This window comes from Macrotis lagotis, chromosome 5 (assembly GCF_037893015.1).
Source record: "Macrotis lagotis isolate mMagLag1 chromosome 5, bilby.v1.9.chrom.fasta, whole genome shotgun sequence".
In the NCBI taxonomy this organism is placed as follows: Eukaryota; Metazoa; Chordata; class Mammalia; order Peramelemorphia; family Peramelidae; genus Macrotis; species Macrotis lagotis.
In genome coordinates this window covers 235,798,849-235,825,405 of record NC_133662.1, presented here as the reverse complement: position 1 = coordinate 235,825,405, position 26,557 = coordinate 235,798,849, and the positions used below count along the sequence as shown (strand labels likewise).

At 39.4% G+C, this 26,557-nt stretch overlaps 1 protein-coding gene across 1 annotated transcript in view; it reads right to left on the bottom strand.

Annotated features, from left to right (window-relative positions):
• The window catches only part of LOC141490141 (acid-sensing ion channel 2-like), a 349,550-nt gene that overhangs the window by 93,387 nt on the left and 229,606 nt on the right, over window positions 1-26,557 (bottom strand). Inside the window, exon 3 of the mRNA XM_074190397.1 lies at window positions 24,593-24,743. Within this exon, the coding sequence (XP_074046498.1) occupies window positions 24,593-24,743 (151 nt within the window). The remainder of the gene's footprint in view (window positions 1-24,592; window positions 24,744-26,557) is intronic.

The following is a 26,557-nucleotide window of genomic DNA, read 5'->3' as shown; positions in this document are numbered from 1 at the left end:
CTAAGTGACCTAGAAAATGCTTAATGGTCTGCTTTGCCACCCACTCAAGAAGCAAGATGGAAGGACAGATAATAGGATCTTAAGGAGAAATAGCAGGGTGTGGATAGGTGTAGGTGGGCTATTAATGGCAGAGCTTTTGTTTACTATTCTCCCCTCTCCCAGGAGCAATGGTCTTTGGGAGGAAATATTGGGAGAATATCAGCTGGCTCATTGTGCACACCAGGGCTTTCAGCTAATATCTATAGAAATTTGAGGTAGTCAGATGGCTCTGAAGATAGTTATCGCTCATTAAAGTAATTGCAGCAAAAGTCATTCTGAATAAAGAAACCCAAATCAAGGAATATTTGAAAAGAAATGTATAAAGGAGTGAAAAGAAAGGAACAGAGGAAGATTAGCAGGATAGGAGGGAAGATGGGAGGAAAACAAGAGGGGAAGGAGGACAGGAAGAAACAGGACTTAAGAAAGGTCCTTGAGTGGGGCAGGGCATAATTGAGACCATGAAAGACAAGGCCATGCTTGAGTGCAAGAGAACACTGAAAGTCAGTAACTGAAGGAGGCTGGAAGCAGGAAATCCTTGGAAGAGGCAATGTATCCTTGGAAGCCAGACTTCAAGGTAGAGCAAGAGCTGAGCAGCCAGGTGGGAAATTCAGAACTAGAGGACCCAGAGCAAAGGGAGGCATTCAAGGTCCAAGAAGACAATCAGTACCAGGATATTAATAGGAGCCAGAAGTTAGAAAAAGGTGAAAGATGGGGAAAATGGTCAGGACCTTGGACAGAAAACCTAAGTAGTAGTAGACAAGGAACTTCAAGAAAGTCCAATAGGGAAAATGATCAGGATCTTGGATCCAGACCTCCTCATTCCTTCCTTTCATTTCTTCATTCCTTTGATCATTTGATCCTTTCTTTGTTCCTTCATTTCTTCCTTTTATCCTTCCTTCCTTCCCTATCAATGCTTGCTAGGTGAATGTCTGACTTGTTGAATGGAATTGAATTGGTTTTATTTCCCTTTACCATAAGAGACCTTATGGAGGAAGGGAATCTTTCCATAGGAGGTGCTTTCATTTGGAGAAAGAGACACTGCTGTGGCAATGTAGGGATTTCAAATATGGTTAGATTAGCTGAAAGAGTATTCAGTTTGTCTCGGGCTGTTGTGATGGAAATGCCTAAATTTGATTTCATGAGGTATCAGAAGGCACCAGGACGCAAGACCAAAGTTATGAGATTCAGAAACCTTCAATTTTAGCAAGATCTGCTGAGGACTGGACCAAGGGGAAATGAAGAGGCATTTGCATTGGAAATGATACTCAGAAAGGAGAAAGTGGGTACGCCAATCACGCATACATATGTACTAGAGGAGAGAAAGATTGATTTTCCCAGGTTGGGTTTAAGGCATTTTTTAGGTTAACAATTGTATTAACTGGCATTTAAATAGCACTTTAAAGTCTTTAGAGCTCGTTCTACCTTATCTTATTTGAATCTCACCATAATTCTGTGGGACAGCAGGGCATGAGTTTCCTGTCTCTTCAGAGACTATGTTAGTCATTGACTTCTGGTCATACTGGCTCATCAAAGGAATAATCATGTTAAAAATATGGGCTTTTATTTCAAAGAGAAACCTGAGGTCATTAAAAGGCATTAAGCAATTTCCCAACACCCCAGAAAACTGAACCATCCCCATTTTATGCCGGGGGGGAGGATGGAGCCCCAGAGAGGTGTGCCCAGAGTCATGCAGCTAGCAAACATCATAGGAGGATTTGAACCCAGGTCTTCTTGACCCCATGCCCAATGTTCCACCAGGTACCATATCAGTTTTTATCTTTCCTTCCTTCCTTACTACTTGCGTTCAAGTCCCCACTTTTATGCACTTTGGCAAAGTCATTTCCCCTCCTTTGTGTCTTAGTTTTCTGACCTGTAAAATAGGTGGAATAGACAAAGTGATCTGTAGGGTCTCTTCCAAAAATATTTTAGCATTCTGTGATTCCTAAGGATTTTTCTTGAGATCACATAAGTCTGAAAGATGTACTAGGTGGTACAGTGGAGTTCAGATCTTGGCTTGAGATATTTATTAGTTGCATGATCCTAGACAAGTCACTTAATCTTTTTCTGCTTTGGTTTTACTGTCTGTAAAATGGTCATGGCGATAGCATCTACTTCCCAGGTGTGTTTTCAGGATAAAAATGAAATATTTTCAAGAGTTTTGCAAACTCAAATATGTCATATAATTGCTTGTTATCATTATTTTTCTTATCATTCCACTTCTAAGGAGGAGGAGACAGAGGAGGAGGAGAAAGAGGAAGGGGGAGGGGGAGGAGAGGGAAAAAGAAGGGGAGAAAGAGGAAGAGGGAGAGGGAGAGGGAGAGGGAGGATAGTAGGAGTAGGAGGATAATCCTAACTCCAAATCTAGTGCTCTTTTCACTATGTCCTATTTTTTCTTTTGTTTGTTTTAAGGATGAGTTTACTCTTATTTGCAACACCCTCAAGAAAGTGGGTTTGAGTTGGACACCTCAAACATAAGAAGATTAGACAGAAGGTTGATATTTACAGATGTCTAATTTGTTTCCCCACTCTGGCCTGTTAAACACTTAGTGGCCCATAATAACCCGTAACATATGATTGTGATAAAATATGGCATCTCTGCAAAGATTTGGGGTGAAATTGGTGGGCTTATTACCATATGTAAAGAACATATGTTTTAGTTAAGAGTGCAGGGAGTACATAGGGGGAAGGGAAAGAAATAAGCTTTTATATAATGTCTACTATGAGGCAGGGCACTTTACAAATATTGACTCCTTTGATCCTCATATCAACCCTGTTGGTTGGTACCATTATTATGCTCATTTTAAATTTGAGGAAACTGAGGTAGACAGAATTTAAGATTTGCTTAAAACCACAAAGCTAATAAGTAACTAAGGCTGTATTTGAACTTAGACCTTTGTGATTTCAAGTCCAGTGGTCTCTCTTTTGAATCACCTAACTGCCTCTACGGTCTCTTAATAAAGGTGGTGAATGGAGTACCTGGGTCAGATTATAAGCCTATTAATGGAATGAACTTGGAAAAACCAGAAGATTGATGAATCCAAGGCTTAGGGAAGCATCCTGAGACAGACACAATTTTCTGAGCTGTAAATTATAAAGAGATGGGATAAGAGATGCTAGTAGTTCAGCTTCAGATCTAAGTGAAAATGGCAGACTCCTTAGGAACATCAAGTCTGGCTCCATGGCCATGGCTCAAGGAAAGCTAATTTAGACTCTGGAAGCATTTGAACTGATCAATTATTCATTAAGCAGATAATTATCTAGAATTTTACTGATCTGTGTCCTGTGTATTATCTCCTAAATGAGATCTATTTAACGCTTAAAAGAGTGTGATCTGACTATACTTAGAAAATACCAAGTGGATGACAAATACCTACAATACGTAGTTGACTGGACAACCCATAGGATTGGTCCACCAATCCACCTACCTTAGACAGATATTGTAAATGGACAATGGAATAGGACTAGAATTGAAAAGGAAGAGTAGAATGGTATGGAACAAATGAATGAATGATAAACGACTTATTAAAGTGCTTCCTAGTCACTGTGCGATGGTGTCAGAGATCCATATCCAATCATCTAAAGTTTGCCTTCAAAGAGAAAAAGACAAAACTTATGGGGAAATCAACCAGTTAATATTTATTATGTGACTACTTTGCCAGGGACTCTGCTAATAGATGGACTGGGGGAAAATCTTGGATAGGTAAGTCAGAGGAATGGTGATTGGAGTCAGAGGGCAATTGATTTACATGTCTTTATGAGAAATGGTAGTATTAGTTTGATTACTGTTCACATAACTAGATTTGGAAAGGGGGAGGAATGGGTCAACTTGGCAAAGGGATAGTTGGGAAGTATCAATGTTGAATCTAGATACAGCCAAGATAAGGTAAATTCTCACTAGGCAGAAGTCCAGAGTTCCAGTAGTGGGAACTGAATTTTATTTGAGAAAGTAGGTGACTTGGGGGCAGCTAGGTGTCACAGTGAATAAACACTGGCCCTGGAGTCAGGAGGACCTGAGTTCAAATTTGACCTCAGACATTTAATAATTACTGAGCTGTGTGACCTTGGGCAAGTCACTTAACCCCATTGCCTTGCAAATCCCTGAAATCATGAAATGAAGGCAAAATATTATGAGAGATCACATTAGGTCAGATGGAGAAAAGAGATTTTAGTTTATAGAAATTTGATTTACAGAGATTTAAAGGACCTGGACACAGTGTTAAGGGAGCTCCACCCATAATGCTTTCATTGTAAATAGATAAAGGGCTCTGGAACTAAGCCAGAGGAAGAGACAAGCAGATACACCAAGAATGCATAATAGAGTGGGAAAGTACAAGTGTAATAAAAGAAGACTAAATCTTTAATCTTTTCAAATTATGGGAAATACACCAAGGAAATAAATATGGGGAAAAGTACAAAGGCTAGCTTTTGGAAGCTACAGGAATTTTCTAGACTAAACTGAAACAAACAACTTTGTCTTATTAAATAAAAATCTTATTCCTTGTTACTAGTGACTTTGTTATGGGACCCCAACTCACAGGAGGCCTGGGAAATCATAACACCCTAGGGCCTAAGAGTAGTGGAGGGTCTTAGAGACTTCCCTGCCATTGTAGAATCCTCACCTAATAGATATAGTCCTTCAAACTCTGATCAGACATGAATTTGCAAAGAAGCCCATCTCTTTACTGCATAGAGATGAATGAGAATTAAAAAAGGTCCTTTTAATGGGTTAAAATATGAGTTTCCGCAACTCTTATTTACTGTTTTTAGTTACTCCAAGTAGAAAAAAGTCTTGTCATTCCTCTTCTCAGTAAATTCCAGTGGGTCTCTATTGCCTCTATGAGAGCAAATTTCTGTTTGGCATTTAAAAGTCTGCCCAACCTAGCTCCAGCTCATTACCTAGCTTCTGCCTTCTCTCTATTTTTGATTCTCTTTTTCTCTCTCTGTCTGTCTCTGTCTCTGCTATGTCTGTTTCTCTATCTCTAAGTTGGATGTCTTGGTTTGACTCTTTTGCTATCAGTCTGGTGAGAGATAGTGCTGTAAGAGAAGAGACCTGGATTATGGGGGTCTGCTCTCTCTGAGAATGATATGTTATATGTGATTATAGACTTCCATTGTTTGTCTCTTTTATTTTAGGCAAAGGAGATTAATCTGGAAACCATAGGATACCTAGCTGTCTGGGTAACCGAGCATCTTGGAATTGAGCTCATGATGGATTTTACAGCCATCCTAATTTTAATGCCCAAAGACAGGAAACAGATTGAGGGTAATTGAGACAGGATTCTTCTAGCAGAATAGGAAGCTAATAGGACTAAGGTTATATAGAAACTATGCTAAGTCTGAGCCCATTCGCTCCAAAGACTGAAGTGATATAAGGGAGAGGGTGCCCCTAAAATATGGTAGGGGGAAGGGGGAAATTTGAACATAATTTTGTTCTCTCCATATGTCCTAAATAAATATCCCTTTTTTAAAAAACTAACTGATGGGGGCAGCTAGGTGGCACAGTGGATAGGGCACTAGCTCTGGAGTCAGGAGGACCTGAATTCAGATCTGGCCTCAGACATTAGCTGTGTGACCATGGGCAATGCCTCTAAAACAACCTCAATCTAATTTATGTTAATTGCTAAGTAGAAGTAGGTTATTAGTCATTAATGGTTAAGGTAGGGAGAACAAAGAGGAACACAAAAGGAAGTCTTGTGACTCCAGGCCAGGTACTCTGCCCACTGCATCTCTTTGCTACTCAATCTGTGTTGGAAGAGGGAGACAGATCATGGATAAAATCACAAATAAGAAAGGTTTACAAATCTTGTTAGTGTAGGAAATGAAATTATCACTACTGTTTTATAGGTGAAGAAATGGAAACTCGTTAAGAGACTTGACCAGGGTCATACAGCTAATAAGTATTGGAACCAAGATTTGAACAGAAACTCTCCAAAGTGGACAAGGGTCTACCATGCAGTTCATCTGATCTGGATGTTGTCCAAGGACATGGCTAAATTCAAAGAGACTCACCCTGTGGTTGACAACATACACTGATACATGGTCTCATTTCCTTCACAGGGCTGGCTTTTGACTGGGAGATAATTTAGATTATAGTTTCTGCTTGAGAAGAATCAAGGAACACCAACCAAAGGTGACCCAGTCAAAGTGATGCCACCTGCTCAGAAGTCACTCTTAGCTCAAAGATGATAAACCCTTCTTTAATATGCTACAAAGACCCTAGCATCATTCTCTCTAGGATCTGAGGACCTACTCTGGAGAGATTGAGCTAGGTACACTTATCTCCCAGAAGGCTAAGATTCAGAGTCTTCTTGTGTGGTCCTAAGTATCTGATCTGATGTTTGTGGTGAGGTCTACAACCCTATTAAAACCACTGAATGACTTAGCAGGATAAATATGAAGAAAGAAGTCGTTTAGCATTGGTGAAAAAAAGATCTTACTGCAAAATGATTATTGCCACAATGGTTGGCCACAGAGTGATATCATGGCTGGAGATTTAAAATACTCTGTAAGAAAAGATCTGCAAATATATGTATTATTTATCTGTTTAGCTTTCAATTCCCAAAGCTAATTACTAGTTAGTTTAATAAAGGTTAATCCTTATGATTAGAGTTCTGAGTAGATGACAGCTTTTTAGCAAAGCTGGTTCCCAGGTGTCAAATGTAAGACTTGTGAATTACCAACATAGTCTCATTAATTATAACTGGGACTGGAACTCTTACTTAAATATATTGCAAGTATTCTAGCAAAGAATGGTTGTGCAGAAAGGAGAGCCGATAAATTTGCTAACTGTTATTGTCTTACTACCTACCACCTATAATTTAGTTTTTGGCAATAACAAAGACAGCAGTAGGAAGACCAGGGAAGCCCTTGAGAATACCTTGAAATAGGTAGAGTTGGTCTTTTTTTGACCTTCCTCTTCCTCTTTCAGCCTTCCACTCTCCTAGAATGATAGCCCTGACTTTTCTCCTTTGCCCTCCTCCCCTTCCCCCACCCCACAAGGCATTTATACTAGACCTCATTCCTGCAAGACTCTGCTTGCTCAGCTAACTCTCAGGTTAGAAAGCAATCTAGCTATGGTGTTAGCTGACTAGATGATCTACCTCCATGGTTCTATGATTCTAAAATTCTATGATTCTTTGATGACAGCTCAAGGTCTTCCAGGAGTGTTTACATTTTAATTGAGATTTCCAAATGGACAGTCTAAACCATCAAGCAAGCAATTGTGGGGGGGGGGAAGATATCTTGGGGGGGGGGTTAAACAGGCAGGGATCTTCCCAGACTACTCAAGTCATAGAGTGTAGATAACAATCATGAGGATGGTGATGGGAGGACATCAATGCTGAACATAATAACCCTGGATTTCACCATGAGGTCCCACAGTCGGGTCAGTATCAACACAGCTGTGCCCCTTTGTATAAGGCAGGTGGTTTCAATCTTATCCAGCAGCTCTGAATTACCCAGCTTTGAGTTTCCCATCTGCCTTCAATCAATCCAGCCAAACAACCAATACATTTTTATGAACAGCTTCTGTCTATGAGGCAATATACTAGGTATTGTAGGTAAATCCAGGACATAATCCCTGCCCTGGAAAAGCTTATCATCTACCTAGAAAGAAAAGACAGAATGCACAACAAAGATAAATGAAATGACAAGTTAGTTAAACAACAATGCAAGAAGCAGAGTTCAGGATGTTAGCTTTGGAAGGAATGTGAGAACATAGACTGTCAGAGTTGGAAAGGTCTTTAGAGAAAAGAATGTTTGCACATAGAAATCAGAGCAAGATGAAACCTTATAACAAATGATAAATTATTAAGAATTGGAAGGAATATCACAACAGAAATGTTATCCAAGAAAAGCAGAGCTAGAGAGGATCTTTAGAACAGAGAATGTCAGAGTTAGAAAGGATCTTAGGAAAAAGAATGTTAGAATTGAAAGTGTTGGTAAGAACTACTATAGGATGTCAGTTTAGTAACAGCTTAGAGACCTCCTCATTTTGCAAAGAAGGAAATTTGAGCCCAGAGAAAGATAGAGAAGAAATGTGACATCTCATGTCATCAAGACATCTCAAGACATGATTCCTTGGTGTCTCTCAGAGTCCAATGTTCTTTCTATTAGTGCCTAAGTAGTGGTTGAGAGACTAAAGGCTGAGCTCACAGCAAGGGAGGGACACAGTGAAATAAATGGAATTGCATTGTTTGGAAAGGTACTTTTCTTCTCAAATTGTGAAACTTCCTATGGTGACTTCCTATGGCTGGAGCTGGCGAAACGCGGGTAATCATAATTTTAAGGACACCTTCTCTGTGAGGACCTTTTCCCACCTCTTCAATAACAATGTAGAATAGATTTCTTAATCATTTGAAATGCTGTTCCTTCTCACTGGTGAGGGTTTCAGTAACCAGGGAAAAGATAGCTGCAGTCATCCTGAATGACAGTATTTCTGGTCAACTGAATGATACTGATGGGTACAAGATGTTTCAGGAAAACCCAAGAGTAATGAGATGCTTTGAGATCTTGGTTCAGTTTGTCTCTTTGTCCTGGCACTTTTATATTCTCAAGCTGTCTTGATTTGATACTATGGTAATTGCTTTTCATGTTCATTTCCAAAGAGGTCAGAAGTGAGTGAGTGTGTGTTTGTGTGTGTGTGTGTGTGTGTGTGTGTGTGTGTGTGTGAGAGAGAGAGAGAGAGAGAGAGAGAGAGAGAGAGAGAGAGAGAGAGAGGTGGAAGGAGGGGAGGGAAAATGAGAGGAAAATGAAAGAGAAGAGACAGAGAGAAAAAGAGAAGGAAAGAGAAAAAGGAAAGAAAGGTGAAGAAAGAGAGGAGAGAGGACAAAGAGAGGAGATATGAGAGAGGTGGGGAAAGAGAGAAAGAGAAAGACAAGTACAGAGGGGGAGAGAATATGGAAAAAATATCTGTTTGAAATTCAGTTGACATTCTTGTTTCTTCAAAAGTACTTTCTGGGAAGCTGTTTTAAATAGGAGAAGAGGTCATCCATTCCCTTCCTTTCCAGTAGGACTAAATTTACATCCTTCTAAATACATTTGATTCACAGAATTGTAGAATTTCTGAATAAAAAAAAAGTCCTTAGACACCATTTAGCCTCATTTGATAGATCAGGTAACTGAGTCCTAAAGAGGTAAATGATCACAGTTACAGACATTCATGTCCTGTCCTCTCAGACTGCAAGCTTTTTGAGATTGGGGAGTTTCTCCTATCCAAACTTTGTAATCCCTCGAGTAGTTACCACCATACTCTCTATATACCACTTCTTATGTATTAGGCACTTAATAAATGCTAGCCTTCTTTGCTTTCATTTCTTCTTCTATGAAAGAAGAGGATTAGACTAAATTTCTTCTAAGGACCCTTCTAGTTCTAAATCTATAATCATGGGATGCTAAGATCATTTAGCCAAACAATGGTAGAATAGCTAAAAGCCTCTTAACTGGCCAGTCTCAGAGAGACTACAGGGTGTTTTGGACAGAGAACCAGACCTGAAGTCAGAAAAGTCCTCATTGGATTTTTGTCCCTAGCACAACTTACTGGGTGACCAAGGACAAACAAGTCCTTTCTCAGCCTCCGTTTCCTTATCTGTAAAATGGAGACAATAAAATACATATTACCTATCTCACAGGGCTGTTTGTCAGACTTAAATGGGGTAATATATTCCAAGTGTCTTGCAAGCTTTGAAATTATTATGATCATTTTTGTTTGGATTTGAATTCAGGTTCTCCTGACTCCAGAGCTGGTGCTCTATCCACTGGACAATCTAGCTGCCTCCCAATTCAGGTTTGAAAATAAAGACGAGATGAGCAGTTAAAACAAATAAAGAAATGGTAGGGAAGGAGAATAAGTGTAATAATGATTAGGTGAGTTCAAAGTGTCAAGCAGACGAAGAACAACAATTGGTTGAAAAGGGGAAAGATCCTGGTTCCAGTACTGGCTTTCAGAAGGCCCATTCACTCTTGGTTTCCTCATCTATACAGGAAAAAGGTGTTGGACTAGAGGGATATGTTCAAACAGATCTCATGTTGATTTAGAAAACCACAAATTGACATTATATCATCCTGTAAAAAGTGTTTCCCAATTACATTTTAATCAGGTTCAGGAAGCACTTAGGGGAGTTTTACAGGAGGATAGTTTGATGCATTCACACTGGATGAGTCTTTTTTTTTTTTTTTTGGTTCTAAATCTATGAGTGACTGATTATACAAGGTGAAGAGACAAAAAGGGTCTGACAAAATATTCTAGAGTAGGGTTTCTTCACCTTTTGTGTCCCAGACTGTTCTGGAAATCAACCTGGTGATGTCTATGAACCCCTTCTCATAACAAGGTTTTTAAATGTAAAAGTAGAATAAATAGGATTCCGCAAAACCTCATTTTATCAAAATGCATTTTGTTGCTATTTAGTTATGTCTCTTTATGACTCCATTTTGGGTTTTCTTATCAAAGATACTGAAGTGATTTGTTATTTCTTTTTTCTAGTTCATTTTATAGATGAGGAAACTAAGGCAAACATGGTTAAGTGACTTGCCCAGGGTCACAAAACACTCAGGTCTTCCCAATCCTGACCTGGCACTGTATTCACTGCTTCCCCAGTAGCCTCAGAAATGCAGTTATCAGAATATTAGACAAAACAAGATTATGGCTCCTAGGTGACAAAACCCAATTCTATGGGAATTTAAGGGTAGAGAGACCACTGTAAGCCAGAGAGATATATTGGGAGACTTCATGGAAGGGGCATTGAAGGAGTAGGATTTCAATAGATGAAGGAGATGGTTTCTAGAATTCCTTCCTGTCCTAAAAATGCTAGAAGGCTGAAATGACCATTTGGGGGGCTTTGTCCATTTTCAGTGCTTGACATTCCTGCAAGGGCAAGAGTAAGAATCTTGGGTTGGGAGACAGAAGAGCTGAGTCCCAGTAGTGACGCTGTCTCTAATGCATTATGGCTTGCTTAAGTCTGTTCTAAAATTGGAACATGCATATATTGCCTCCTGCCTTTTTCCTAGGCAGGATCTGATTACACCAGAATTGCTAGGGAAGAAGCCTAGCACATAGGGCTCCTTTTCTGAGGCTCCTGGGTGACACTTTGGGGTTAGGGGGAGTGGCTGCAGAGAGGAACCTCAAGCAGGGCAAGATCCAGGTCTTTCATATCAAGACATTGGAAAGCTTGTCCCTGCCAGTGGAGACACAAGTTTTGCAAAGTGGATAGAAAGTGGGTGGAGGGAGGAGACAGTCTCATTAAGAATGCTTTCATCTCAGAGATCCTTGAAAAAGGGAGCTGCCCTAATATATTTGCTTAGAGATGATTGGTTCTTGTCCTTCATTACTGAAGAAGAACAAAATGATATCACTTTGAGACAAATAACACTGTGTCAGACTGTGGCTGATCAGAGATGATTAATTACTTGAAAAAGATGTTGATGACAGTGGATAGAGGGAGCAGTAGCACTTTTAGAGGTAAAATACTGGAGGCCAATTAAGAACCATCAGAAAAAAAGATATCCATAACTTAAAATGACAAAATAGTCAGCAGATAATTAAGATTCAACTTACCCAAATTTTATTCCTGCATGTTAGTAGTAGGGGAAAAGGTCTTACAAGAGGGGGTGGAGGATACAAGAAATTAAACACTTACTATGTGTCAGATGATTTTGCCATAATGACACAATAGAGGAGGTCTCAAGGAGAGAAGTCCCCATCTTAACTCTCAGAAAAACCACTGGGAATGTCTGTTTTTGATGATGGGCCAGTGTTAATACCTTTTAAAGATTCTAGATGTAGGGATCATTTGGATCTGATGGGACTTTTAGTCTCATTTGATAGATGAGGAAACTGAGGTCTAGAGAGGTCAAAGATTGACAATAGATTCATAGATTTAGAGCTGGAAGGGATCTTAGGGGACTTTTAGTCAGTCATTTTTACAGATGAGGAAAATGAGGTCTGAGGAAGTCACTGGAGTACAGGATCTTTGATACAAAAGTAGATGAAACCTTCCAACCCTCTCATTTCACAGACAAGGACAGTAAGAGATTAGATGCTCAGCCCAAGGTCAGTCAGGAAGCAAGCAGCAGAACTGAGATTTGAACTCAGGTTATCTGATCCTACAGCCAGCCCTGCTTAGATTTTTCCCTTGAGCTGTCAGCTGACTGGGCTGGGACGGTAACAAGATCCAGAGCCTTCCTCTAGCACTTAATTTTAAGGCAAGGCCTTCCAATCAAGAGAAAAATGAAAAAGGGTCTCTGTTTAACGGCCTTCCTTTTAAGAAGAACATGATTTATGTAAACATATGTGTCTGGGCTCATTGGGCACCCGAGGAAAGGACAGTATATGGGACATGGACCAGAAATTCCCTCCTGTGTAGTCTTAGAAGATTCAGCATGGACTCATTTCTCTTGATGTGCAAATCTACTGCAATCCAGCAAGGAGATGTGTCTAGATGTGGGAGTGGGGCAAGTCTTCAGCAGTGTCTTTTTTCTCTCCTTGGAACAGAAATGTGAGAAACTATAGCAACCTCAAGACTTTGTTTTGGCTTCTGGATGTGAGAGGGGGAGAAGAGAGGGGGGACAGAACAATGGGTATCTGCTATCCAAAAATGGGTATGCTATTTTATCTATCTTCTGCCTCTCTGTGATGAGGCGGCAGAGTACTATCTCAGCAGCCTCTTGTGACTGAGAGTCTGTATATCAACGTCCCACCCCTTAAAAAAATTTATTTTTATTGATAGCTTTTGTTTTGACATCATTTTTACTTCTACCACACTTTACTTCCATTGCTCCACCCCTCTCAGCCATCTATCTTTCATAACAAAGAATGGAAAAGAAGGAAAAAAGAGCAGTTTAGCAAATTCAACTATTGGTCATTTCTGATAGCGTGTACAACATTCCATAGGAACAGTCTCCACCTCTGCTAAGAAGGGTAGACATGTACCTGTCTTTCAAACAGGACCAGCCACCCTGCTGGTGGGACACAAGATAAATTTAAAGCTGGTCTCTCTGGGATGCTTTATACATATAAAACAGAAGCAAGGAGGGAAGGATCAGAGGACTCAATTTCAAATCCCATGGCTGCCACTTACCAACTCTGATCTTGGTTAAGTTGTTTAACCTACATGGGCTTCATTTCCCTTATCTGTAAAATGAGAGGGCTGGACTAGATGATATTCCCTCTTCCAGATGGGGTATTTCCCCTTCAGAAACCATATAACCCTCAGTTTTATAAGTCTTCAGTGTGCTAAACATTTAATATTGCATATTTAGTTTTTTTTGCAAGGCAAATGGGGTCAAGTGCCTTGCCCAAGGCCAACTGTCTGAGCCCGGATTTGAACCCAGGTACTCCTGACTTCAGGGCCGGTGCTCTATCCACTGTGCCACCTAGCTGCCCCTAATATTGTATATTAATACAGCATGTTACCATTCAAGAGTGAACAGTTTGGATTCAGAGGACATTAGCATCTCAGATCTGCCACTTCCTATCTGTGTGACCTTGGACAGTTCCCTTTACTGCTGAGGTCCTCAGTCTCCTCATCTATAAAATAATGGGGTTATATTAAATGTTCTCTAAAGTTTCTTGAATTCCTAAGTCTGAGGTCCTATAACTATGTGTGTTAGTGCTTCGTAGTTCAGTCATTTTTTCAGTCATGTCCGACTCTTCATGACTCCACCTGGGGCTTTCCTGACAAAGCTACTGGTTTGCCATTTCCTTCTCCAGCTCATTTGACAGATGAGGAAACTAAGGCAAAGAGGATGAAATGACTTGTCCAGGGTCACTCAGCAAGTAACTGTCTGAGGCTAGATTTGAACTCAATAAGATGAATCTCACTGATGCCATATCTGGTATTTTATTTACTATGGCACCACTTAGCTGAGGTGGGGGGCGGTCTATCTAAACTCCATCCTGCAGTGTTCTGAACCACGTGGATGTTTAATAAATGTCTGACTGGAAAACTAACAAATTAGTCTTGCCCAAAGTTCCTGTGTCTTCCCCATCACCACCTATGTCTTTCATCATGGTAAATATTTAATGAAAAGATGTTGTTTTGATGCCTCAGGCTTGCGAAAGATAAAATGGTTAGCAAGATAACTTTTGGGCCAGCTGAGTGGCACAGTGGCTAGAGCACTGGCTCTGGAGTCAGGAGGACTTGAGTTGAAATCCAGCCTCAGACACTTACTTAGCTGTGTGACCTTGGGCAGGTCACTTAACCCCATTGCCTTCCAAAACAAACTAAAATAAAAAAAGATGTCTATTAACAGAATTCATCTTTCAGCTGGCTGTAATTTCTCCATTGCTACAATTATATGATCTACATCAGGAATGATCATCCATGTTCTCCCTCTGGCTCAGCAATCAGTAGATCTTCCTTTAGTAATATCACTTCTAGGGTTTTTTCCCTTTATCTCTCAACTAAATATTCTTTATTTTGATTTAACCTTAAAATGGTGTCAGATTTATAAGACTGCAAGAGCATTGGGCCATAAATTTAGAGCTGAGTGGATCCTTAGAGGCTGTTCATTCCGACGTCTTCAATTTCCAGATGAGGAAACTGAGTCTCATAGAGGTTAAGGAATATGCCTGAGGTCAACCAGGTAGCGAGTCAGGGTCTGGGCTGGGATCAAAGGATCTCAAGGACCACAATGCCAGACCATTTTCTGCTGTGCCATATCCTAGCTCCAACTGAAGCATACGTCTCTACCTTGGGAGAAGTAGGGAATCTGAGGAAGGAGAATACTGAGAGAGAACAGAATCTCACTAGGCAAGCTGTGCCAATCCCAGCAAATTCTCACACCCCACCCCTGGGCAAAATCCCAAAGAATCTTTAGAAATAGATTTCCTTTGACAGCTGATCTGTCTGTGAGTATGTGATCACAGCTCTGTTTCTGCACTTCTCCACCTTGCCTCCTTAGCTGCCTTCTCAACCTGGACCATCCTTCTACTTTTGCAGCCCCCTTCTCTCATTGGTTTAGTTCTTCCTGGCCAATTTGAAGAGGGACTTCTGGCTGACCGGCTTTCATTCTTTTCCTGGATCTGCTTCTGTCTTTCTGGTTATCATCAATACCATGCCTCCCTCAGGAACAAAAATTTCCTGCTCTCCTCTCTCCTTACTTTTTAACTCCTTTTTCTGAGTTGTTTTTCCCCTATTAAAATGTAAACTCCATGAAGGCAAGAACGATTTTTTTTTTGGGGGGGGCGTGTGGGAATTATATATATCAGGCTCATGGTGCTTAATAAATGTTTGTTTACTGAATTAGAATATAACAGTGCTTAATAAATTCCTTTTTGATGAAATAGCATAGAAGCCATCTGAAGATTTTAATCTGAAATCACTAAATGGGTGTTGTCTCAGACAAACTGAGATCTAGGATAGACCTTAGCTTAAAAAGGCCATCGTCTCCTTCTACATCTGGTGTCATCTCCAGTCATCTTGACTCACAACTCGCCATGGGATTGAGATTACTTTGGAGTAGACTATGAGACTGATGATTTTTCACAGCTCTGACTCTCTCTTAAATTCAACTCACTTGCAAGTCAAGATATCACCTAGCTAAAGGCAATTTAAAGAATAAATCTGGCCTCAGATACTTACTAGTTGTGTGACCCCTGGGCAGGTCACTTAACTCAGTTTCCTCATCCATCAGATGAACTGGAGAAGGAAATGGTAAATTATTCCAGTATTTTTTTGCCAAGAAAACCTCCAATGGAGTCATGAAGTGTCAGACTTGGATAAAAATAACAAATACAAAACTGTGTTACCATATGCTTTAATTTGTTCTGTATTGATGCTCAACCTCTTTTGGTGTCATGCACCTTTATGAAATTTTGGTAGAACCTATGAATCTCTGCTTAGCATCATATTTTTATATGTATAAAATAAGACGCATAATGCATCTAGTTCTCACTTACTGTAAGTAGACTGTTCTTCAAACCCCCCTCTCTAATTCAGGGTTCTGATAACAGCCTGTTAATTGAATTTGAGTACCATGAATTTATATAAAGCAAGAACTAACCATATGGCAAATGGAACCAATCATATTGAAATACAGTTCATAAAATATTTTTTAAAAAGTTCCTGGATTCTCTGACCACAGATATATAATAGCTGTGTGACCTGGGCAAGTCACTTAACCTTGACTGCCTCAAGGGAAAAAGTTCATGCATTAAACTTTAAGATCTTTTATTTTATTGGTAACTGATTCATTTAATAAGAATTTATTAAGCACCTTCTATAAGCTAGACATCAGAGATACAAGGATAAAATGAAAAACAGTTTTTGCCACTATATGATAAAGTGTTCCAAATGAATAATAATTAGATTAATGAATATGAAAAAACTCTAATATTTTAACTCCCACTCACTGGATTGGCAAAAATGACCAAAAATGGGGGCTCCTAGGTGGTGTAATAGATAAGAGCACTAGCTATGGAATCAGGAGGACCTGAGTTCAAATGTGATACTTACTTAGACATGTGATACTTACTTAGCTGTGAAATCTTGGGCAAATCATTGCCTTGCAAAAAATTTTAAAGAGTGACTAAAATGGTGGTGGGGATGGAAATTGGGCACTGTTGGTTCAGTTATGAATTGGTCAGACCATTCTGGAAAGCAATTCAGAACTGTATCTTAAAAGTCATTAAAGTTGTGATAGGCCTATAACCTGAAGAGATCAGAGACAGAAGGAAAAAAATCCATTTTGACAAAAATATTTATAGTAGCTTTGTTTTTGTAATGGAAAAGACTGGAAACAAGATATGTGCTTATCAATTGAGTAATGACTGGACAAATGATGATAAGTAAATATAATCGAATTTAATTGTACCCTAAGGAGAAGGGAAGAGAACAAGTCTTTATTAAGCCATCCCTAGTTGCCAGGCACTTTGCCTAACCCTTTACACTGTAGTCTTATTGATTATTGCAACAACCCTATAAGGCTGGTGCTATGATAATTCCTGTTTTATAAATCAGCAGAGACAAAGGGAGATTAAAATAATTTGTGAGGTTTAATTAGAAAGCTAGAAGATTTTTGTATTCAGGTCTTCCTGATTTGAATTGTACACTCTGGTTTACTTCACCTAGCTGTCTGAAAATTAGCAACTGTATGATCCTGGACAAGTCATTTAACCTGTCTGTCAGAAAAGAGGGAAGTTCTATAAGGGGCATAATTACTGCTTGTGACTGAATTTCTCATTATTGTACCTCAGAATTACTAGGCATCTCCCCAATCTATGATATTTCTACTTATGACATAACTCTGGGACTTGAGAATATCCAATTTTCTAGTTTTATAGGCAAGTTTCTCCCTTCCTTCACTTTTGTTCTAAAGTTTTCATGGTGAAGTTAGTGACTCTTCCTGCCAAATATCTTTTTTTCTCCAGAAGAGATGCATTTGGTCCTCTGCCAAGGGTCCATCATTCTTGTATCATAACTTATAGAGTGTAGAAAATCAATTCTTTTCTTCAACACCACCTTCACAGTCTGTTTTTCTTTCTGTATTTTCTTTGTTCTTCCAAAGTCAAGAGTGGTAGAAGAGATTTAAAGATTAACTAACATATGATCTCAAGCCCTTCCTCCTCCTCCTCATTAGGAGGCTTTCCAGGTTTCTTCTGAGTGTCTAGCAGAAGAGTATGGTGGTCCCTGCTCCTAAGGACCTCTGATAACCTTTCCATCACATTTTAGATCTACATTCCTAGAAAATGACATACCTCCTAATTATATAGGAAAAATCTATCTTTCTTTATATCCCTCAGCAGGTAGTCACCGGTACAACTACAGACCATGGTAACCGAATTCCTCCCACCTGCTGGGGCCTCCGAATTCTCCTTGCTGTTGCACTCTGCACAGAATACTGATTCTTCTTACACAATCTACAGGGGAGCAAAACTTCATATCTGTTATGCAGTTCTACAGTCAGAATAGCAGGGAAACAGAAGAGATGGGACCAAATGTTCAGAGGACTGTGTTCAAATCCTGCCCAAGAGATTAGCTACACAACTCTAAGAAATTCAATCACTCTGTGACTCAGTTTCTCATCTGAAAAATCAGAGGGTTGGATTCTCACACCTCTGTGTCCTTTCTCAGGCTGTTCTCTGCTTGTGTAAAGGTCTCTCCTAATTTCCTCCCCATTCATTAAACCTCATCTCACACGTACCATGATCTAGAGAATGCCAAATAATCTTTGCTATTTGTGTCTACCTTCAGTTAAGTTCATTGGATCCCAAGATCATCCAACCCTTTCCAGTTTGAAATCTGTGATCCTTGATGCTATATATCTCTGCTAAGAGCATTTGCCACAACCATAGCCAAGTTTAGAGGAAGATAGCAGTCTTGATTATATATGTTTCTGGCCAAGAAATGGAGATAGGTGTCTCAGCTCTTTAGTCCAAGGCTGCTTGTAGTCATGGATTCTCTCATCACTCATTTAGAGCTGAAAGGGTCCTTAGTCAATCTATTTATTTCACAGAGGAGTCTAGAGAAGTTATGTAACCTCAGCCAACATTGGGTAAGGAGTAAGAGTCAAAGATGTAATTTAGTCAGGGATAATGATGTCTTCAGAATATAGAGTCAATGCTTTACCCACTTTACCCACTGCCTTCATTAGTGTTGTTGCTGTGAAATTGGCTTTGTTAATAAGGTGGATGTAATCTTTGGAGGACTGTTTGTGATTTTAGTGAGATTCAGAGTTCAGTATGAGGAAAGAAGGCAGGTGAAGTTTGACAGTGTGATTGGCTATCATAGACCAGCAGTTAGGGGGTCAGTGTCAAGGGTGGTGGTGGTATTTGTGGACTCTGCCTCTGGGAATGGCATCTGAGGAGCTGTAAAGTATGCTTCCTGAACTTTTGTGTTTCTTATGCACCAGGAACCCATATCCAGTTGGGACCTAATGTCCAGGACTGGACACCTAGTGGAAGATACTCTAAGGAATACAACTCTCCTCCACAACATAGTGATATAACCTTTGCTTGGAAGCCTTCAAATGATGGGGAACTCACTATTTCCTTTTCCCTTTTTTAAAAAATAGGCATAATCATCAGAAAGGAGGAGAAAGCATGGAATAATGGTCTCAGAGTTGAACTTCGAATCAAGAAGATGAGTTCAAATCCTGCCTTAGACACATCCTAGGTGTGTGACCCTGGGCACCTCATTTAAATTTTCTAAGTCTTGGTTTCCCTATCTATATCGTGTGGCATCTACCCTTAGGGTTGTTGTGAGAATCAAATGATATAATGAATATCAAGGTGCCATATCCAATGAAAGCCTATTTACCCTCTTCCTTTTCCTCTTTCCCCTGTTCCTTATCCTTGGGAAATGATGTGTTTTCATTCCTCATTCCAAGGGAATGATTGTAACATGGATCCTTGCTATTAGAAGTCATAGGACCCTGGACATAGTGCTGTTCTACCTTATTTGCTATTTTCCCCTTATCACACACCCCTTCATTCACTTTTTCATTTTTTTTTTCTAATGTCTCAGAATATTTTTTCTTTCTGGCTTCCATCCTGGATCATTTCTTCTATCCTTTCAAACAAGCCTTCATCCTCTCTAACAACCTACTTTGCTGCAAGATGATTCTCAACTCTTTTTGCTTTTTCTTCTGGCAAAAAGAGCAGCTTGCATTTCTAGTATTTGTGTTGGTAAATGTCTCAGGCAGAGAGATAGATGTAGCACATCCCCTCCGTGTCACTGCATCAGTTCCCTTGGTGTGTCCATACTTCCTTGGTGGCAAGATAAACTAACAGCTTCCCCTTGTCTTTTCCACATTTTTTCCCCTAGGAACTCCTCCTAGGAACTGCCAGCACAAAACTCTTTTGAATCTCTCAGCTTCCTTAATCTTCCCTAAACTATAGCTCTCCTCTCTTTGCATCAAGCTTAAACATTTAGCAAATTAACAGAACTATTTCAGTAACAAAATGCCCAGTTGTTGAGCTCAAGGGAAAATCTAACAGGATATTCTCCTTCCCACAAATGTGGTTCAATAAAATCGACTAATAAAACAGTTTTGTGGGGGGTACCTCCTGAAAGGAATCCCAAAAGGAAAAGTCCCAGGAATGTTCTAGCAAAAATTTAGAGTTCCTGCATCGAAAACAAAACAAAACAAAACAAACAAAAAAAAAACTCCCAAAAAGTATGTAGAAAGAAGCTGTTTACATAGCCAGGAATGAATTAGTATCACACAAGACCTGGCAGCCTCTACTAACAATGGAAGGTGATCTTAGAATATGATATTCTAAAAGACAAAAAAACAAAAAAGGATTTTAACTAAGACTCCCAATTAAAGAAAAAAAACATGAAAATCTTAGAATAATCTTAAAGGGAAGAGAAAAAAGAACTGTTTAATATGAGACTTTCAAGGATTGCTGATTAAGTGACCAGTGCTAGTAGGAACTTTGAAGTGCAAAGACAAGTCTTAAAAGAAAACTAGAAAGGTAAATTTACTTAAGCAATTGAAAAAGACTGCATAATTAAGTAGGGCTATCATGCTAATTGGCTAGGAAGAAACAAGCATCCCTTCAGAATCTTAATGTGTTCAGAGAAAACTGAAGGAGATAAATAAGAAAAAAAAGAGGACCTGGAAAGGTGTATTCTTCTATTCTAAGGGTTTAAGAGAGGAAAGAGAGGGGCAAAGGGGACAGAACTTGCTGTTTCTTATAAATATGAGTGTGGGAGAAAAGTATACAAACACATAGAGAGGGTAAATTTTACTATCAGCTGAAACATTCAAAGCTGTGTTGAAGTGCAGCTTTGTGTAGAAATACATTGAATTCAATAAAGAAATAAGCAAGGATGGAGAGGTTGTTACAAGTAAAATAAACTTCTTGATTTCAAAGAGATGAGATTAAAAGGGAAAATCATAAGAAAGGCAAGAAACTAGAATCCGATATGGTGCCCATCAATTGGGAAAAGGATGGATAAATTGTAGTATGTGAATCAATGGGATAATATTGCACCATAATGAATGATGAGAGAGATGATGCTGAGAATCCTGGGTAGAATGGACTGATACAAAATGAAGTGAACAAAATCAGGAGAATAATTTATACCAAGAACAACATTATATAAAAAATTAACTTTGAAAGGTTTAACATATCTGATTGGTGCAATAACCAAACTATTTAATCTGTAAGGAAATATTTTCTTTTTTTCCCCAATTACATTTTAAGGCAATATTCAACATTAATAGCATACACATCTTGACAATGAGGTAACAGATTCAAGGTAGTGACAAAGACTTACATTTTTTTGAGGTTGCCTCTCTGTAGACTGGATTTTTTGCCTATATATTTGTTACAAAGTCCCCCCCTTCTTTCTTTTGGTTTCTGAATTGGGGGAAAAGTTGGGGAGAGGGAGAGACTGATACTAATGATGATGCTATTGTAACATTTTTTAAAGCACAGAAGATAACAGAAGGAAGGTCAGAAGAAGACACAGGACAGTTTTGAAAGCTAGACAGGACAGTTTTGAAAGCAATGGCTATCAGTTAGTCATTACCTCCTATGTGCTAAAAGCTAGGGATACAAAGAAAAGCATGGTAGCACCTGCTCTCAGAGAGTGCACTAATTAATGAGGGAGACAATAGAAAAGAGAACAATGTAAAACTATACAGCAGATATACTGAAAATCATAAGTGGAAATTTATTATTTGTAGAGGCTGAGCTTCTCCTCCTATCTCTACTCTTCATCCAGGCTTAAAAATATCATATGCATTTCAGGGATGCTGAAACCCAGTAATTAATTTTGAATTTTAATTGCAATAGGGCAGCACTAATTAGTTTGTTTTAGCTATTTGGATATTCAGCCTCCTGAACTCAATATGTAAATATATTCATGGATGAGTAAGTTACTAATTCTCTTTTGCCACCACAGTCCTAATTTATACCTTTAAAGATTTAGATCTAGGAGGGTCCTAAAAACTGATTGGGAGGGAAATGGAGGTATAGAAGGTTAACATTCCCAAAAGAGATAGTAAGGGATAAGTACAACTGCTAAATTCAGCTCCTCTGATGCAAGAGTTTTTTCCAATGCACTATGTAGTCTTTTGAATACATAAAGGAGAAAGTTTATAATGAGGATGGAGAGTTAAGTTGTAAAGAGCTTTTAATGCCAAACAAAGGGGTTTATTGAGTAGGGGATAGACTTGGTCAGACTAATGTTTTAGGAATATCAATTTGGCAGCTTATGGGGAGGACAGGCTAGAGAGGGATCATGGAATCATAGATTGAGAAATGGGAAGGATATCAAAGGCATTGTAGGTCATTCCTCTTATTTTATCAGGGGAAATAGAGGCCCAGAGAGGTTCAGCAACTTGTCCAAAGTCACATGGAACAAGTGAATATAGGTCTTTTGACTCTTGTCAATGTCCTTTCGACTGTACCATCCTGCTACTCTAACAAATTATAGGCTACTACAACATTCTTGGGGGAAAATGATCTAAGATGGAGACCATAGAGAATGGAATGGATTGTGTAGCCCATGGTTACATGACCATAGAGTCAGAAACTGGATTTGAATCATAGTTTTCCTGATTTCACTCTAACCAAATATTCAATGTGACAAACATCATGTGCATGGCCCTATGGGAAATCTAAGAGTAAAAAAAATGAAACAGTGCCTGCTCTCAAGGACATTTTGTTTTAACGTCAGCAGGGCAGGATATGGCATCCCAACCGTATACAACCAAGAAGGATATGAGGGGCAAAAGTAAAGATTAAAAAAAAAGCTCCCTGAGAAATTTGAGGTGGAAGGCATCATTTTCCTTATGGTATAGTGAGAACAGCCCTGGCTCTTTAAGGACCTGAGATCAGATACTGACTCAATTCCTTATTATCTCTGGGACTTTGAGTGAGTACATTCATCTCTATGGGTTTCAATTTCCTCATCTGTAACCTGTGAACCTATGAGGTTCTCTCCAGCTGTAGGTGAATGATCCTATAATTTGAGGAGGTGAGGAAAGTCATGAAGGTTTCATAGAGGACGTGGAAGGAGTAGAACTTTGACATACTTAATAAAGGTAGACATGGGGATGTGTGGGAGTGTATAGTTTAAACATGGGACAGGGCAGGGGCTAATGTAAGCAAAGACATTGCAACGGGAAAGGGGTGGCAAAGGACAGGAGGTTGAGAGTAATTTGGTACGACTGGAACTTAAGACATGTATATAGTATGGAATTTTTTGGATCATATATTAAGAGCTAGAATGGGCCTTAGAGGCCATTAACTCTACCTCCCCTCCCATTTTACTGATGAGGAATCTGAGTTTGAAAGAAAGCTAAATGACTTGCCCAATTATGTCTGAGATAGGATTTGAATTTCATTCTTCACTGACTGCAAGGCTAGTATTTTGTTTAAAATAATTTTTTAAATAAAAAATTAAAAAAATTTAAAGGCTAGTACTCTGTACCACTGTAGAGTGGTGCTTCAACTTCTCTCCCTCCAGTCAGGGATGAAGAGTGAAGAGTCTGACCTTCTAATGTCCTTTCCAAGTTTAACCATTTCCAGCTCTACAGCAATCCCTATGACCAACATCACACCTCTTCTTTCTCTGCTATGATTTTCTACCACCTTTACTATCTTTTATATTGGTTAAAAGGTTAGCAGAAAAGAACAAAGAAACATACTGATCATAATGCATTTCTTAGTGGTCTTGTAGCATGCTCATCCCCATCAAGAGTTGACTATCTATCTCCTAGAGGACAGGCAAGCCATCCTCACAGAAACATCAAGGCAACCTGGGGGTAGAAATAAGTGAGGGAATGTGCTAGGTGAATCAAACCACAAATTATCTCATTTTCTTAATTAAGGCCCTGATGGAAATAGCATCTCAACTAAGTTGCTGATGGAGATAGCACAGAACTCTAAACCCAAGGTTCTTGAGAATGGCTATGTCCCACAGGATCAGTATTTCAGCCTCCAGATCAGGTCATGCAGCATAATACTGAGCAAAATGCATTATGGAGAAGAGTTATACTTTCCTCACTATCCCTAATGTCAACTGCTGACCAACTGCCCCCAAAAGGGAGTAAAATCCAAGAGTTCCATTATTGCCCATCCTTATACCATTGGTCTTGCTCCTAACATACAGATCATCTTGGAAATCAATTCTATGGATATGGGGGTCTGTTAGAGCTCTAATCACAGTCACTGAGACACAAGAAAAAAAAGTTTTCATCACCAATATACTTGCTACTGTCAGAGTTCAACATGAGAAATGGATGTGATTTTGGAAATTTCATTAAAGAAGGGGACTTAGCACCCAGTTTGCTGCTATATCCTAAGGACCACAGGGCCTTTCCATTTGACTTGCAGTGAAAGCCTTCTATATGTGTTGTCTCCCCTATAGATTGCGAACTTCTTAAAAGCAGGGGCTGTCTTTTCAACTTCTACTCCTAACACAGCATCATGCTTTGATTAATAATGCTGCATTCATTTATTTGTGCTAAATGATCCTAGAACATTGACTGGAAGATAACATTCCATGTTGAGATTGAGAACTCTGAAGACAAAGAAAAGTCTGCTCTTCCCAAGTAAACACATATTTCTGCCCCACAAATAACCAGAGCTCTAAATTACCTGTTTCTCCCCAGATGGGTAGGTACTCATCCTGTTGTATGTCCAGCATGATCTCTAACCCATTGCCTGTTCCTCCTTTGACTGTAGTAAGCAGAGGTCTTCCATCCTCTCCTGAGTTAAACATATAACATTTTCCATATTTTGTAAACACCTGGAAGAAAGAAAAGAAAGAGCATAAGTGACTGTCTACAGGTCTCCAAACCCTGACAATTCAATGGCAGTTCATATCTTTTAAAAAGTCTATTGCAGTGTAAATCTCTGAACTGCCCCTTATAAGTCCTTCAATCTTGATTTATGGGCTTTTGGTTTCAAACAAAATCAACACCATTTAGTCTCATGTGTGACATGGTGGATAGCAGCCTGGATTTAGAATTTAGAGATCTGGTTCAAATATCACCTCTGACACATAGTGAGCCTTTTTTAAGACTCAAAAGACCTGCATTAGTGGAAGGCTGTGCAGGTGCTCCCATATCACATGAAGGCAGGGACAAGTTCCAGAGCCAAGCACAGTTCTGAGCACACAGCAAATAATCAACAAAATGCTTGTGGCTTGATGTATAGAGAGACATTTAACACCATAATTCTACTATAATAAAGAATTAGACCATCCTTTAGAATTCATCATGGGATCTGACTTCCCTTTCCTCTCCTCCCCCTTCTGCCCACTCCCATGGCTAAAGCAACTAAATATACATGTCTACAACTACATATACTTGCCTCAGACTGGAGCTCAGGTCCCTAACTTATTCTTCTGCTTAGTATTTCTTTCACAGAGCACGGGTGACTGAATAGCAATCCTGAGATGATGTTTCCAGTCTTTCCAGCCTCAAGTGTAAACTTGAGAATTCCTGGATTACAGAGCTGTCCAGGTGATGGCAGCTGGTAACATCTCCAGGTAGGGAAGATAACTTTTATATCTTAGGAAGGTCAGGTAGGTACTTATGTTGCATAAGGCAACCGAGATATGGATGCTAGGAATTCTAAGAGATTCAGGTGAGGAAGGATTACAATCCATAGATATGGATTGCACACAAGAGATGGAATTTCATGTTTGGGGAATAATTAGCATGCTACATTGAGTGAATCAGAGTGTGTAAAAATGAATAATAAATATGTTTTGGAAGGCAGGTGGTACTCATATTGTAAAGCTCTATAAATTCTGGGTTGAGTAATTTGCATTTAATCTTTGAGGGAAGAAGAAGTCACTGAAAAAAGATTCATTTTTTTTGAGTTGGGCAGTGACATGACCAATTCTGTGTTTTAGGTATATCAAACTGGCAGTTGTGAGAGGAGACTAGAGGAGAGGAACTAACTAGGAGTCTATTCCAATAGTTCAGAGAAGAGGTAACTGTTTTAGCTATGGGTATGAGGAGGGAAAAGGAAATTCCCTTCCCCTTACATGTCAATGGAGAGAAAGGGATGTTTTCTTTGCTTTTTTTTTTTTTTTTAGATTTTTGCAAGGCAAACGGGGTTAAATGGCTTGCCCAAGGCCACACAGCTAGGTAATCACTAAGTGTCTGAGACCAGATTTGAACCCAGGTACTCCTGACTCTAGGCCTGGTGCTTTATCCACTGTGCCACCTAGCCGCCCCAAGGGACGTTTTCAAGATGCTGCTTCCTGTGGTAATGGATCAGTAGGACTTACAATTAATTGCATATGGGGATTGAAGTAGAGGGAAGGGTAAAGAATAATCATAAGGTTGTGAGCCTAGGACATTAGCCTCCCATCAACAAAAAGGAGAAAGTTTGGAAGAAAGGTGGGTTTAAGGGGAAAGAAGAGTTCTGGAGTATGATGGGAAATTCAAGATGTCTGGGAAGCAGTTGATATTATGGGATTTGTGTTCAGGACAGAAATGGAATGAGTAGAGCCTTTTGCAGAGAGATGATCATTGAAACCATGGGAGCTGTTAAGATTACCAAAGAAGAGACTATAAAAAGAAAAGAGAAGAGAAGAGAGAGGAGAGA